The sequence below is a fragment of the Mya arenaria genome, chromosome 11 (genome assembly GCF_026914265.1).
Source record: "Mya arenaria isolate MELC-2E11 chromosome 11, ASM2691426v1".
Classification (NCBI taxonomy): domain Eukaryota; kingdom Metazoa; phylum Mollusca; class Bivalvia; order Myida; family Myidae; genus Mya; species Mya arenaria.
Window position 1 is genome coordinate 13,315,548 of NC_069132.1, and position 17,082 is coordinate 13,332,629.

Below are 17,082 nucleotides of genomic sequence, written 5' to 3' on the forward strand. Positions count from 1 at the left end.
TACACGTGACCTTGATAGGACATTTTGTGAAAGTAAATATAACACAAATCATGATAATTATATTTATTCAGATATATTACAACTCCAACAGACTGTATCAATCTATTCAAATTATCCAATGTTAATATATTTACATGAACATCATTCATGAATGTATTGTAAATGTGAATAAATAAAAAAATAATATATAAGACAAATCTAAAAATTTCATTAACATTCAAAGACCCAGAGCAGGGGTAGATAGCAAGATGAGAGTGAGTCAAAGGGAAGGAAATTCATTCTTCATTGGCATGCATATATGAGTAGAAATATAGTTACATGTATATAGAGACATGTACACAAGAAACATTTATGCCAGCCTGTAGTAATTCTTAAATGATAAAACCAGTTAAAACCCTTCAATATTCGGAGGTTGTCCGTGCTGACAAAACGGCCACTTATCCAGCACTTTTGAGGAAAATGTCACACATGAATTTCAAGAGGAGCACTAGAAATGTGTAATTGTTATTTGCCAACTCAGTCAGTCCTGGTATTAACCTAAAATTATCCAAGTATGTTGCCACTTAACACAAATGAGAATACACTTCTTATATCTGAAGTGTTGCTGTATGCTAACTGTAGTGAGTCAGCAGCGCACATTGAGCTGTGCTGGGCTGGTCGGCTCATGTCCACCACTGTTGTCTCCAGTTGAATGTAAACCTGAGTTATTTAGAGTAAATGTCTGGTGACATGCTGTCATCGATGAGTTGGGGAGAATGTGACAGCCTGAAGTAGACGGGACAGGTACCGATGGCCAGGCGTCACCCCACACAGCTGCTGCTCTATGTCACCAGCCCTGTAAGATAAAACATCGTAAGGGATAATACAATGTTCATAGGCTATGTTTACAAAGAGTTAGAAAAGTAAAAAAAACATGTCCACCAGTGTTATAGGTACCATACTTGAGCAGCAGTATATTGTTTAATATCAGAAGATAGATGCAACATAAAACTGCTTCATTTAGATATTATAGATTATCAAAGAGACAAAGAGAGACCTGTTATAGGCTTACAGCTGAGGGTTGCTCCCAGACTACGACTACCATTTAAAGGCACACAATATAGGTGGATGCAAAAAGTTTTAATTTTAATGGATTAACATGTTTTTTAATCAATTTTTTGTGGCCACATAGCTATTAATTAGAAACAACAACACTTATTAAGGCTTATTTTTTATCTGTACCCTAATCTTATGCTTTTTTTGTTTTTATTATTAAAGTCAAATAATTAAGCATGATAATGCATTAAAATTATAAAACAAATTTTTGGCATCAACCTTTAACAAACTTGGTGGACTGTACATGAAATACATGTATGAAAAGATAAAATAAAACATCACACAAAACAACTTGCTGGAAAAAAGCTGCAAAAGTTCACTTACACAATATCCCCAAACTTGACAGACACTTGGGGCTTTACAAGGGTGGAGAGGGGTCTGGCAGGGTCAAACTGAAGGGTCAAGATTACAAAGTCGGGGCTCGAGAAATCCTCCGGCCACATCTCTACGCTCAGACTGGAAAATATTCAATACACACTGAAGGGAACACAATGTTAGTAGTTTTTTTTTCCACAAAACAATGTTCTTTTTGACATTTATAAATTATCAAGTAATCGGATAGACCAAAACTTTTTTCATCTTCCTGTAAGTTCTACTTTATTTATATTAAACAGACAAGAAATTTTCCACTACTTCCCAAATAGAACAAATATAGCTTACGCTTGGTTTTGGAAGAGCAGCTTATGGTTTAAGTTGACAGCCTCCACATCTGCACAGAAGCGTTGAATCTCACTAATGGTGGTGGATATCTCATGCAGGAGTTCCGGCAGCTGGGCCTCTGAGGGAAATGTCGCCGTCAGGGAGTCTGTATTGACCCCAGATAGGGCAAAATTGTGGAACACCTCATCCTCAAAGTATCCTCTTTCTGAAGTAGCAATCCATAAACATGAAGTTAAGGCCTAAGGTGAGGCAATTTCTCATCTTTTACTTGAATAAAATTACTAGCACTTGAAATCCAATATATATTTAGGACAAAACACAAAGTTTTAATGCTTGTTCAAGCAAGTAGTGTATACTGTTTTGGATGACACTTGGCCAATCACCTTCATTGGGAGATAAAATACAAATGACAGCAAGTACAAGCAGTGTTACCGTACCTTGTGTAGATGTTGATGAGAGGGTGAGAGTGTCAATGATGTGGTGTTGTGGACCAGGCTTGTACCCAACATGCAGGTATAGCTGACTGTCACAGAAAGTAAACACTGCCCCTGTCTCGGTCAGCTCCTCAAGATCCCACTGGCTACATCTAAACAACACAAACATACACAGGACAATGAATTTTGTTATCCAGTTCAATTTTGCATGAGATTTAGTCGACCCCTTCTTATTTCCCATTTTTAAAGCAAGTATAAAATAATTAAATAAGTGGTAGATAACACTACAGATGGAAAAGGGAAACTCTAAAATCTTAAAACAATCGTACATTAGTGCAAACTCTACCACATGTCTGTTATTTTACAGTACCGGTAAGTTAGCTTATACATTTCCTAGGTAGAAACCTAACCTGTTCTAAATTTCGACTCGTCATAAGAAAGCAGCCCTGATGGGGTTTTGACCCAAAATCTCTTTGACTCTCGCCATAATTTAACAGTTCAAAAAGAAATTTTGAGCCATAACCTTTATCAGGGATGTGATTGACCTGGCAGCTGAAGGGCTGAAACCATTTCGGCCATGGGTTCTTATGGCACTTTTGGGGTCAAAAGCACACTGCCTTAGAAGAAAAACTGGCTTTTTAGAAGCTCTTTTGAGGGTTCTTCTGACTTGAAATTTAAAGCACACAGGAATATCAACTCTAACAACCAAAAGCTCTCTAGTAACTTTTTTAATCAGCTAAAAAAAAAAAAAAAAAAAAATATATATATTTTTTTTTTTGGGGGGGGGGGGGGGGGTCCCTGGGGCAATAGATCCGCGGAATTCCGCGAACAAATCACATCCCTGCTTTATGTGTGACATTGACCTTTAACCTACAGTTGCAACATTTGTGCCAAGTTATTAAAAAAAAACACAACAACCAATGCATGGCCAAATGACAGCTCAGATAATCCAAAATACAAGGAATTCTGACCTGGTCAAAGGTCACTCTTTAGGATCATTGCTCAAAACTCCTTGTATTAGACCTAAGATCATTGCAGGTGACAGGTTGTCTACTCATGGTGAACATTTTTGCCAAGTTGTTTTAAAATCCCCCAAATGCATGACAAAGTAACAGCCAGTCAAGCCAAATTACAAGGCAGTTTGACTAATAACCATGGTGTGACCTTGACCTTTAACATACAGAGTAACAACCCAAACACAAATTGCTGACGCCACCTACGTGCCGTAATACCCCAATCTAATAACAATGATCAATTAAATAAGAGGTCAGACATACAATACCCGTAAAGTGGGTTTAATACTTTTACAATCTGTCTTCTATGCTTATCACAAAAGAAGAATATAAACAAAATCATTCAAGCCCTACTTGAGATGAGCCTTGACTGTGTCCTGTAGCTGTGATATATGCTGTGCCATGCTGCGGTCCTCTTTGCTAGCATGTTGGTTGGCAGCTATCTCCGCCTCTGCTACCTTCCTCTCCAACCCTAATTCACGCTCCCGCTCCTCCTCCACATTCCTGTAATACGATTCAATATCACTATAGAAGCTGTACTGTCTTATTGATAGAAGCTCATAAACGTGAACTACAAAATCGAGATTTCAGGCAGCAAATGTTTTGATCTCTGTGAAACATGGAAGTTCAATATAGACAGATATATCGTAAATAATATAAAGAGCTAAACATTAATTTGACTTACTTTTGTAGCCTCTGTTGTTCAAAATCAAGATCCACCATTTTTCTCTCCATCAAATCCATTTCCTCCAATTCTGAAAAGTTGTATAAAAAATATTTTGTCACAATTCTTACATGCCATTCTTGCATGATGTATTTTATGTTTATTACTGGTACATTCTCTACAACTTCAATTCAATCTAGATTTGTTTTTTATACTTAAGATACAGTGCTCAGCAGTGGTCGAAATTAGCACAAGCCCGCAAGCCCTGCACTGGTAAAATGTCTTTCGGGCTTGCTCAAATTCTGAATTTTATATAGCAGGGCTTGTTCAAAAATTTGATGCCAAGCAATAGTATAATAATTCGGGCTTGTTGATCCAAAAGTCTAATTTCGATGACTGGCTCAGTAATTGCAATCTGTTTACATTATTATGAAGCATGGAAAACCTGTAACAAAAGACGTCAAGAGCTGTCCCCCCTGTTTATGCAGTAACAAATACATGTATCTGGTGCAATAAACACCTATTCCACCTGTTAACATATAAAAGTATCACTTACCTGCATCTAGTGAAGTCAACAGTTGGTCCACTGACTTCAGATCCCCCTCCAATTCACTCATCACCTTCTTCGCAGAGGGAATAGATGTGCTCTAAAATAAAACATTATCATACTAACATATGAAAAACAAAATCCACAGCCCTGTTCATAGGAACTAAATACTTTTTTTTATTCAACTTTTTTCTCAATGTTGAAGCGTAACTTTAATTGAATTACATTATTCTAGTATAAGACTACATTATCTTGTACTGAAGATGAAACATCAGTTTTCAACATTCTTTCTTCTAGCCACTGCCATTCAAAGCCATAAAAGTCAAAGAAAGATATTATCGTTATTCATTGGTACAGCAAACACTCTCAGACAGCCAATACCAAAACTTAAAAGTATTGCCAATTACCTGTACATGATTAAGAAATGAGCGGTGCATGTCCTGTGACGCCTTCTTCACCTCAACCCGGGCCCGCATCTTACACGTCTTAAGCAGCTCCAAAAGGGATGCCTTGATTGTTGTCATCTGGGAAAACAAATCATGTCAATAGTCAAGCAGTTGTTATTGGGCAAGAAAATTCCTATTATATCATATATGCGCAGCTAATTACTTATTCAATATTGCTTTGTAAGATGCGAAATTTCATACTGGTTTATTTTAATTCAATTAAAAAAGAGCTATGAGACGATATGAGTCACGCTACAGTTTTTTTTCAAATAGAAACCTTATCAGTGGAGTCATAGAGACATTCCCTTGGAGTGGAAGGTCAGCCACAACCAAACTTCACACTAGGACAAATTATTATAAACATTCAAATGGGGAGCGGAAGTCTACAATCATTCCCCCCCCCCTTAATTTGACAAGTGGCATTACCTGACAATTACTTTAGCCAGAGTTATGGGTCTTGTTACGCATATAAATATTATTAATGGAAACGCAGGTCACATAATGATTTTCATGTGGACATATGCAACATGCTAACAATCATTAGGGTTCAGGTGATGTGAAGTAGACTCACCTCTTCCCTGGAAGCAGCGACACACTCCTGGAAGATGACTGGCTGTAACTCCTCCAGGTCCTGTTCCAATAGCCCGATCTCACACTCCAGCCTGCAGCACACAGTTAACACAACATGGTATTACAGGCTCACAATTTTAATACACTCGCATATTTTTGCAAGTGGTTTTAAGGCTTACTAGCAACATGTCAAAACACACACTCTCAAAATATATGTGGTATATGATGGCATCCATTATCATAACCATACATAACTACAGCTTCATTTTAATGGATGCAACCATAATGAAACGAGGGTTTTAAGGCTGGCTTTTTTGTTTGTCCCCCGACCCAATTGAACCACCATCATCATACCAAAATATAAAACATTCAGTTTGACATTATTAATTTTATGCCATTGAGTTTTTCAAGCATTTTAGAACATAAAACAAAAAGATTATAGATCCAACAGTGTGGTCCAAAAATTATGTTATCATTTATTTATAAATTGCAGATCGCTCTATGTACATGTGTACATCTAGAGCATCTTCATGGGAAAACCCAGTATACACATGATCTGGAGACTGAAACGCTCCAATCAGACAAAGACAGAGTAACCATTATGGCATGTCCACTACCAGTGTGCTTGCATCCATGACGATGAGTGCGCAACCAATACTATGTATCTGGTAATCAAACAGCCCAGTCCAACAATCAAGTGCTCATTCAATCTGAGAAGATAAATATCCACTCACGGAATTTAGCCAGCGGAGGCAAGTCATTTGCGATAATTAAACTTCACTTGCATTTTGTGAGAATGTGAGTCCAAATTCAAACCCTGTATTACCTTTGCTATCCAACAGTTGCCCTATTAAACAAAACCAATTCCCAATATTGGACCAGTCTGGGTCTCAGACAAAAACTTATTTCTTACCTGTGGGTGCCCTGTTGGAGGGCGGTCATGTTCTCTCGCTTGCCTGCGTGAACAGGGGACAATGCAATGAGAGAGTACAGAAGCTCGGTCAGATCGTCCTCGTCCACCTTCTACAACACAAAAACACAATCATTTATTAACAGCGAATACTGGCTAGGAACAATTAACATATCATGAAAAAGTGCAGAACAATTTTCTGGAAACATTGCCATGGATTTTTTTTGCTATCTTAATTTAAAAATCTTTAAAAATGTAGCATTACGACAAATGTTGGATACTTGATCTGTATTGATATGATTATGGTAAATCCACTGATCTTTCAAATAAGATTTCAATAAAGTCATTCAAAATTGATAATAAATCCAGATGATTGGAACTTACTGGGGTGAAAATGCTGCTACGTCTGGTCATTTTCACAGGATCGCAAGTTTTCACCTTGGTTAGCTCAAAGAAAGATTCTACTGACAGAGGACCATCCTGAAAATTATAAATGAAATATTAAACTCTACAAATGTCAAGAGTTGGAGAGCAAAAATTACATGCATGTTATTACATAATTAAGACATAATGGTATTTTATTTCATTGTGTTTCAAATAATGCTGAATAAAGTCTTATTTAATAATACAACATGACATCTATAAACACTCACAGGTACAATAAATGAGCTGATGTATGACTTGTTAGTGATCACAGAGAGGTTGGAGCTGTCCGAAGATGTAGCATGACTTCTTGTGTCCGTGGAGTAGGTGTCACTCCTTGCAAACACCGTGTCCTGGGTCTCTGACATAACCCCATCATCCACCAGACCTTCCGGCATGGACTCACCATCTATACCTGTTGTACGAGGGATAAATAAGAAGCAGAACTTAAGCTTGGACAGCAGCGGTTTTAAGTTTAACAATACAAGTTTTGCAAGTTTATCAAAGGCTTTGAACAGCTGTGTTTTTTAGGAACTTGAATACTTTACTCATTAAGCAATATATACATCAACCTTTAAAACAGAACATCAATTAGACAGTCATATTTACCAGTGAGGTTATCACGTTCAAAGTCGTTGAGGAAGCCAGTTTCCCCGTCAGTGAAGCCTTGCAATAGGGCATCAGTTGGGTCAGGTCTCTCAACACCGGGGTCCCAGCTTCCATACAGCCTGGCCAGCTTATGGGCAGGGCTCCGTACAGACATATCCGGCTGGACTGCACTTTGCCCTTTCCTGGCACTCGACACGCCCCCATACATCGCAGGGGACAGCTTGGAAGGGGTTTTAATCTCCCCCACCTTAATCTTGGAGGCTGTCACCTTCTTCATGGCCAGCAGGGACCCCTTCAGTTTGAGAAGTTTGGTCTGAGACTGAGTCAGGTCCTGGGTTTTCCCTTCACTCTGGTCACTGGCATCACTTCGCATCTCATCTAGAGACCTCTTGTGGGAAATTTTGAATGTCACCTCACTACTGTCATCATCACACTCTTGACCTGTATCTCCTGAAATGCATGTCACTTCAGCTCTTTCATTTTCAGTACTGTCTTCCCTTTGGGTCTTTTCAAATGGAGATGTGACTGAAATATCAGTTTGCAAATTTGTTCCAACACACTTTGTCTCTTTCATTGGTACAGTTTTATTGTTTGACCGGTTGAAACTGTCTGTTTCCATGGGAGAAGGTTGTTTCGAATACTTATCAAGAATTCCACCAACTGCTCTTGTCTCTTCCATTGACACAGTCTGATGAAGAGTTCTGTTTACAAGTTCCCTTTCTGGACTCATTTCCTCCATTGACTCTGTCTGATTAACATGTTTATTGAGAATACCTCCAACTGGCCAGGATGTGTTTTCTTTGCCTACAACTCTTATCTCTTCCACTGTCACTGTCTGATTTGGAGACTTGACAATGTCACCCACTTTCCAAGTACTTAGTTCTGTTGTAAGAGTCTGAATTCCTGATTGGAGAATGCCTCCAGTGACTTGAGTCATTTCCATGGGAACAGTCATATTGTAAGTCTTTGTTTCATCCACATTCTGTGACATTATCTGACTAAGCCTTCTTCTTAGGGTCTGTGTCTTCTCCTGCAAAGGATCCTTTTCAATGCATGGATGTACATTGTCATTTGGTGATTGTGCTACGAATGTCTCACTTGGTTTAACTTTGTCTTTGTTGCTATCAGCATGTTCTACTTGGATAATACCACCTAGTGGCCTGGTCTCTTGCATATATACAGTAGCTTCAGTGTTCATGCACATATTCTGATCTTTTTCAGGACTAATAGTTTCAGATATTTGTATTACAGAATGCTTCACAATTCCCCCTACAACATTTGTCTCTTCCATGGCAACAGTTTGTAGAGATGAGTGGTTCAGTTTCAATTCATTTGAATTAAAACCATTAATCGACTCATTTATGATTTTACCTCCTGCCAGTGTTTCGTCCATCGAAGAGGGTTGCATTATAGTTATGTTAGCTCCTGCAGTAAATGTTGTTGATTTCTGGCTTGAAACTGTTGGATTGTTGGTTTTGTTGAGAACACCTCCTAAAGACCTTGTTTCATCCATGGGCAGTATCTCATTGGTTGTTTTGTTTAATCCTGCAGTAAATGTTCCTATTTTCATACCTGTTTGTGTGGCAGTTTTATTGAGAATACCCCCTAATGATTTAGTCTCATCCATTGGAACGGTTTGGTTTATTGTTTGGTTAAGTTTATTAAGTGTGTTTGTATGGACCTCAGAAACAGTCTGTGTAGCAGTTTTGTTCAAAATTTCACCAACTGTTCTGGTTTCTTCCATGGGAAGAGTCTGATTCACTGTTTTGTTTACATGGGGAAGTACTGATCTTGTATCTGCATTGGAACAATCCTGTGTTTTTGTTTTGTTCAGTATTCCCCCTAAAGCCCTTGTTTCTTCCATGGCCACTGTATGATTAATGGTTTGGTTCACAATCTTAGCACTTGTATCATCTTTGTGGATACTCTGACCAACAGTTGTGTTCATAATACCTCCTACAGCTTTAGTTTCTTCCATGGGAACATCAACCATTACAGTGTAATTCATAGTGTCTGCATCTGTTTCCACCACTTCCATTGACTGGCTAGCAGGACTGTTTAAATCTCTGCAGGTTTTCTCCATAGCCACATGTTTATCTACTGTCCGAATGAGAATATCTCCAAGTGCCTTTGTTTCCTCCATGGGTACAGGGATACACTGTGTCTTATCATCCCCATCTCTGTCCTGTGTGCCAGGCCCTGTGGGGGCAATTCCAGGTCCCCCACTGACAATCCCACCCACACACCGTGTCTCCTCCATTCCGAATGTCGTAGCCACACCATCCACAAAGTACTTGGTCACCTCATCAGAGCCAGGTGGTGTATTCTCCTTGCTTGGTTGAATGACTGACTGGGAGGTATGTGTCGGGGGTTGATTGGTCTCTAAGAACATGTCACTGTAACATCGTGTCTCTTCCATAGGCTCATCTTCAGTGTCCTATAGGATAAAAAACTTTTGTAATTGTTCATCCTGACATGAAGCTGACACACAGACACTGGTTTCATTTATTCTGTATAATGAATGTAATTAAGAAAAAAAGATTGTCAATTCTGCAAAATATGTTTGCCTTTAAATTGATTACTAGCATGTCACTTACCTGTTGCTGTGAGTAGGCTGCATGGCTAGAAGAAAACACCCTGTCGAGCATGGCTCGCCAGTTAACTGCCCCCTCTCCCTCCATCCCCGCAACAGGCACCACGTTCTCCTTGTCACGGGTCACCGAGCGAGACGGAAAGGTCAGGAAGGTGGGGTCAGGCTCCGTATTCTCATTAGGCCTGTGTTGATCACGATTTGGTGAGTAGATCTGAAGGCTCTTTAACCTATTGATAAAAGTTTAAAATGAAATTAATTTGAGTAACAAACAGACCCCACACGCCAAAAACGAAAATATATCAAGACAATAACTATACATAACTCTGAGAAAGGTTGTTGCCAATGTGATTCAAAAAACAAAACATTGTTTTTCATTTTTGTTTGTATATTCAATGAGTTAAATTATATAATAAAATGATTTGCCAGTATAATAACATTTGATGTGACATCAAAAATGAATAGAGTTGAAAATGTGTGCAACATATAGCGAGGTTTTATTTACTTAGTGCTGTAAATCATTAAATTAATATTAATAATTGACTAACATATCTGATGGTTTTCCCTTGAGACTGCTGAGGAAGGATGAGGCGTTGTACTCAATCTCCTTAGATGGAGAAGCCTGGAAGTCCATCACGATGTCTCCCCCATCGGCAGACGTCATGTCCATGTCCACTGCATCAAACACAGTACGATTGGCATCCATGATGTTAAAAGACTGGGACGTCATCTCAGGGATGGGACACTCTGCAACATCCTACAAGGGGAAGTATTAATAAGCAATGGGCTTTAAAATAAATCAACAGAAACTTAGATTAGTAAAATGAATTTACTTAATAAATAGTGAAAGGTTATCCTAATAATAAACATAATGATTACGAGACAGAATCAATGGATGGGCTGAAGTAATGTAACGGTCCGCTGTAGGCGGCAGATGTGCCTTCATAGTATAACATTCCATTATAGACAGATGTTCATAGCGCATATGTTTACTTGGTTGGTAATATGCAAATTAGCAAAGCCCAGGCTCTGTGTGGATTGAGAATTTACTGTATATAAAGACCAACGGACCCCCTCAGGGTTGAGCATGCTTTTCTCTGAAGGGATATGTTGCGTCTTTGATGTCGCACATTAGTGTACTATAACAAACACTACAGGATTAAAGACTAACATGTTTAGTTTATTAAGCATCTGTGTCAAACATATACAGATAACACTTTTGTAAATGAACAACAATGTACCTGGTATGGAGTCTGTATTGCCCCCGTCAACAGCTTATCTAGGCCTGAAACAATACAATTTACAACAAGATGTGTATCTGTATGTTGAATATTTATTATAGTAAATGACTCTTACCGGGTAGTTTCTTTAACTAATTTATTTTCATTCCATTGCAATTACAAGTGAAAACTGAAATGAACCACTGGAGTCCATTTCTTGGGTAGAAACCAGCATTGGCGTCCTTTTTGAGAGACTGTGAAAAAGAACCCCTAGTGGGGATTAAACCTTATGGGTGAAAACAACCCTCCCCCTTATGAGTGTATGTGTATTTAACAACTTACATGGCCACTTAACTTATAAAACATTGTGATTAGGAGACTGACCAGGAAAGAAGTGTTATTGGGGTACAATGTTTCCTACTGAAAGTAAAATAAGCAATTGCCAAACCTGTTATTTCAGAGTTCTTGCTTCCAGATCTGAAACAGAAATAAGAGCAGATTTAATAACATCTCATGTGGTTGACAGATAATGATAGTTAAAATAAAAGTGTTGAATACATCAAAATCAGCGGCATTTCGAGCAATGTGTGGAAGCATGGATACATCTGTCATACTTGAGAAGTTCTTTTAAGTTTTGAATAATGACATCAAAAATATTAATGACAGTTCTCAGATGTTCTTTTTACACTAGATCATAAAAACATGATTATAAGAAATGTGTCTGTTTGGTGTGATTCGGTCATCTGATTTTTTGTCAGTTATTTGTTATCAATGATAAAGTTAACTACAATTTACCTCTGCAGTTTACACATGTATTCAAATAATGCAATTGTACATCTATGAAACTAAATCAAACTGCCTGTCATTAGATATATGTTAACTGACCTGCCCGCATCTCCACAGTTTGGATCATCTGAAAAGCATAACACAAAGTCACTTTCAATGTTTAATTTGTAACAAAGAATATAGTACTTGCATTTACATTTTCAGCAATGATAACATCAGGAGTGACCAAATATCTGAATCCTGATAATCAAATCAAGATCAAATATGAGGGATTTGGGCCCCATGCAGCATTACTGGGCACAGGTCCCCATTAGTTTTTGACACAGCTTTACAAATGAACACAATACAATAGTGTCTACATACCATTTTCTTCATCATCTGTTCTCCAGCGTCGAGGGGAGTCTTTAGGAAATTCCCTGGAAATAAATTCATTACCATATTATGGCTGTAGATGAAATGAAAGGTTGCATGGATACTGTAACATTTGGACTTAATTTTGTTTGATGATTGATAATAATTTAAACAAAACAAAATACTTTGACCTTAAGCCAACATAAAAAAGTTTTAAAAAGGATACCTCATAAAACTTCCAAGCTTAATTTTTTTAATACAAATGAGTGACCAAATATAAAGTAACCCCCGTCTTGCAAAGGCAAAATCAAACACATATCCATCTAATAGATGCACTAAAAGCCAGCTTAGTTTCTAACCACATATATTGGTTATTATATGACCAGTTGTCTAACTTCCTTACTTGACTTGATAACACTCTGCGAAGCTGACTCTTTTGGATGCTCTTCGATTTTTCCCAAGCAGCAGCCTTGTATCATCATCCTGAACAGAAAACCCTTGTTAATGCGATATTGCCTAGATGTGTGTGGTTTTAAAATCAAATTTGTTATATATCTGATAATAAACATGAACATTACTAAAACAGACTTTTTTGTTACGGCCGATACTCTACATGTATTTAATTGTTTTCATGGCAACTATGAGCCCAGCAATGCTGCCTCTAAGGCTGTGACAATACCAAAACCTAAGCAAAGCTGAAGCTTAAACAGAACAAGCTGCCATGCCACTGTCTACATGCCACTTACTGCATTCATGTCGATCTTCAATATCTGCAAAAGAAATCATCACTTGTTAGTTTTATGAGGGTTTTATACATTAATAGTACACAAATTTAATTTTAAAGCATCACTACACAATTGAAAGATCTTACATTCAATATTTCTTGGTAAATTACTACTATAAATGTTCATGTATCAAGTCCAATAGATCATAGAACAAAAAATACCGAAGATCTACGATTGTTTGAACGTTTTCTGTTCATCTTGACTGCTCATGAAATCAACCTGAAATAAAAAGTAAATGTTTGTTTAAAAATTAACTTTTATGGATAATTAATGAATTTTGTTAGTTTCTAGAGCTACAATGATGCATGTGTGGTCTGTTTGGGCGCGGTGTTTGGATGTCCGTGTCTCTTGCTCAGTGTCATTATGGCCTTACATTGTGCCTCAAAACAGGACTTTTTTTACTACTGGGCTTGTCCTTATATTTTTCATTGTTTTATTCGCTATACTGGACGTATGTCAAGAGTAATTAAGAATTTAAATGAACAAGCTTTAAAAGCACACAATTATTTACTGCCGGGTGTCGATATTTAGTCATGTCCATTACCCTATGTACATGTTAAACCATCTCTATTTGATTCAATTGTTGTACCTTAGTTATTTATGGCTCAGACAAATGGAGGATTTACAAAACAATAAAAGTTGACAGGGTGCACTTAAAAGTTTTGCAAATTACTCTTAGGGCTTTGCCCTTCATTAATTAAATGCAATTTTTATCAGTGAGCTTGGTAGATTCAGTATCCATTATATGATGGCAAAGAGTCAGCTTTTGGGCTAAGATAATGAAAAAGCAAGACTCACAGCATTGTTTTTTTGAACAATGATATAATTATAATGATAGAAATGTAAATAGAAATAAAAGTTTTACAATAATGTCAAGTTAAGGCGTTTCATCTGTTTAAGGTGTGTAAAATAATCTAGGAAATATTTTTTATGATTTTAATGTTGATATTGTAATTGTATATTTTAATGATCAGTATGTACATCTTAAGAATGATAATATATCATATATTGTCTTTTCAGCCAAAAATTGAATATTACCGCAGTTTGGTGGTAGTTTCCATAATAGTAACACAGGGCTCCAAGTGAGCAGTCTGTTTTGGAAAGCAAAGTGCGTACCGGTAAACAAAATCTGGGATCTGATAATGGTAATTTATCATTTAAGAGCTTGATTCGTATTATACAATACTGATCAGACATAAAATCTAATGTCTGAAAATTGATCAATCAAATCATCAAGAGAGTCTGACACAGGATGTTTGTAAAACAAATATGCCCCACTGACACCCAATTAGTTGTTGCGCATTGAAGGGTATTTTAAGGTTATGACTAACACCCCTTCCAAGTTTGAGGATAGTAGGTATTGACCAGTTCTAGATGCTGTTTAAGGAGTTGATGAAAAATAGTTTCTATTAAAACATGTATGTGTCCTTATGACAGCAGTGTATATGTTAAATGGATAATATTCGCTAGGAATATATGAAATGCAAGTTACATATACAGATAGCTGCTTAAAGGTCAATTGAGGTGGTAATCAGTAATTCATTATGTATATACTGACAATGCACATTTTCTTGCAACGATTTAATTAACTTTTTAAAAAAAAATGGCAATGAAGGTGGTTAATCTGGTAACCTTGACCTTTGATCTGTTGATCAAAAATCATGGAGATGACACGGTCTAAAGGTTATGGCCAACATCCCCAGCAAGTTTGAGGATTGTAAATGCAAGTGTTCTCTTTTTATTTATATAACATAAGGTTTTGTGTACAATGTCAGGGCTTTTTCTATAGTACCCACGGGTCCGACTATCGGACCCATTCCCAAAGCAAAATATAAGATATTTTTCCCAATCTTCAGAAAAAAATCCCAATCAATTTTTTTTTTTTACTTCAGCCATTTTGGGTCTTTTAAGGGGAAATAAATTAATATAAAACCATTTCCTTATTCGCAAGAGACTAGACAGCTTTTTCTTTTAACCGTAAAATTGCCCAATTTTGGCATTTTCACGACGCAAATTTTCCCAAAACGTCTAGGGTCTTTTTCCCAAAATTGGCAGAAAAAGCCCTGAATGTCCTCTGGTAATCTTCTAATAAGAGTCATCTGCTGGTAGTGTCCAACCTCACTACAGTAGGCTAAAACTCAAGTTATCATTTGGACAAGATTTTTGTCTTCAAGGCAACTGCAACCATGATTTACTGACCTCAAAATTAATATGGGTCATCCGCCTGTCATGAACAACTTCTCTAACAAGAGACTTTAGGCCAAAGCACTGTTAAGCTATCAATCCGACAAGGCTTTCCATTTGGTCTACTGACCGACATGTGCAAAAAATATACCCAAATAATTAATCTTATCTGGAGCTCTGATTAAGATGTAAACTGTGAATTTTTAAAAATTTTGAATATTACTCTTGGTGCTTTTTGACTTGCTTTAAGGTATTTTGTATTAGTATGACATTCTTTGAGTAAAATCCATTGGTTTTTGCAGGATTTTGCGCTTTAAGTCTTGCCTTTCGTTGTTTTAATTAATGCATTTTGCTTTGCTTTGCAGTGTTAAGTCATAATGGTTAACGATAAGGAGTATGGATGCTTCAATTCTGGCAATGCCAAGAATAATAAAAATTCTGCATTTCTAATTATATGGCTTTAAGGCTTAAGGGGGCGGGTCAAAGGTCACACCGATAATATGATTTTAGTGACAAGATAGTGCCGATCTGTTTCCATAGACCTCACAGATTTGTTTTTAATAACGGTGCTGTCATCTAAATTTCGTTACTTTGATTTCAACCCCAAAAGGAATATAACTGTGATTCGACTAAAATCGAAAAATAAACAAAAATTCAAATTCGGCGACTACTCGAAATTTCAAATGAAACTGTATCCAAAATGATAGATTGTCTTACAGTCTATAGTGATGTGCAGAAAACCTTACCTAAAGATAAAAAATATAATTTTTATGGGTTTGAGAGTAAATAGAGTATTTCATTTTGTGTTTTTTGTTTATCTTTTTTAAACATGGCGCTTCCGTCAAAATACATTGCCGAATTAGACTGCTTTAATTTCCCGTACTATGTCCGTACCGGTGAGGGTTTTTTTACCGATCGTTATTTTGATGCCGTTTTGACTAGACTGATAAAAAACAAAGGTGAAGGCCACTTCAAGCCGGAGTCAGGGTCATAGCACCTGATTTGTTTTGCTGTTTGCGTTCTTATTACAGACTGTCATCACTTCGCAATAAAGGTAAAATATGCAATAATTATTGTCTGATGCATTTAACATTTTCGCATTCACCATTGCCCTGCCTTCTGTATGGATTGACCATAACCATTGAGGTTACAGTCCACTAAAATCTCTAAAATTTTCCGGTTTCCACTGGTTTTTTTCCCCTCGAACAGACAAAGTGATCAGATCCACAGACTGAGACGTGCATTAGTTTTAAAGACAACTTGGTCTCATTTCCAAGAAAATTTTACTGGATACTCTGCATATTGGTTTGATTTTTGTCAAATGATTGATAGCTTTATGGATTAGTTTGGAAATAAATGATTTATGTGCAAACTAAAATTTGCATACAAGTAACTAGTATGTTCAATGGAAATTGACTCAGTGTTAAACTTGCATCAATATTTTAAAATCATTTTATGACCAATTATTGACAAAAATGACGATTTCCCTCCGAAAACTTATCTCTATATAATACTCAGGGCGAGAAACTTACTTTTTTATTTGTGGACCCACTGGATCATCTACCAATAAAACCGGGTGACCCCCCAAAAAATGAGGGTTTCCACCAAAATCTGATACTCTCGGACCCTTTTCAACTTTGGGAAAACATGTGCCGAAGTTCAAAATTAATTTGAAAGAGATGAAGTCATTGTAGTCATCAATGTGAGTCTGTAAGCAGGAGTTCCCCCTTTTTTTTTTATCATTTTGGAATTTAAGTTTGAAGGGTTTTTATGGTGTAATACTGTCCTAATCAAT

The 17,082-nt window shown here is 37.0% G+C and overlaps 2 protein-coding genes across 5 annotated transcripts in view; one reads left to right on the plus strand and one right to left on the minus strand.

The window, feature by feature from the left end:
* Positions 1–48: 48 nt before the first annotated feature.
* Positions 49–16,134, minus strand: LOC128209549 (uncharacterized). Of its 2 annotated transcripts, none has more exons than XM_052913622.1 (23): positions 16,034–16,134; positions 13,265–13,322; positions 13,065–13,088; positions 12,722–12,801; positions 12,331–12,383; positions 12,067–12,094; positions 11,630–11,658; positions 11,203–11,246; positions 10,510–10,718; positions 9,969–10,191; positions 7,372–9,808; positions 6,993–7,177; positions 6,724–6,819; positions 6,343–6,452; positions 5,431–5,521; positions 4,821–4,937; positions 4,423–4,513; positions 3,888–3,957; positions 3,557–3,706; positions 2,193–2,341; positions 1,756–1,960; positions 1,420–1,551; positions 49–835 (listed from the first exon to the last, which is right to left on the minus strand). In XM_052913622.1, exons 2-23 carry the CDS (start codon positions 13,298–13,300, stop codon positions 736–738), a joined length of 4,659 nt encoding a protein of 1,552 aa, XP_052769582.1. In that variant the 5' UTR covers positions 13,301–13,322; positions 16,034–16,134; the 3' UTR covers positions 49–735. The 2 variants fall into 2 exon arrangements, with proteins under 2 accessions (XP_052769582.1, XP_052769583.1); XM_052913623.1 differs by lacking the exon at positions 16,034–16,134 and adding an exon at positions 16,005–16,026.
* Positions 16,135–16,235: 101 nt separating this feature from the next.
* LOC128207254 (pyruvate carboxylase, mitochondrial-like) overlaps positions 16,236–17,082 on the plus strand; it is a 40,642-nt gene continuing 39,795 nt past the window's right edge. For 2 of the 3 annotated variants that reach the window (XM_052910075.1, XM_052910078.1), the window contains exon 1: positions 16,236–16,341. The gene's annotated coding sequence lies outside the window, so the exon portion shown is untranslated. Of the gene's footprint in view, positions 16,342–16,487; positions 16,593–17,082 lie in introns of those variants that run through there. The other variant, XM_052910076.1, reaches the window with a different exon arrangement.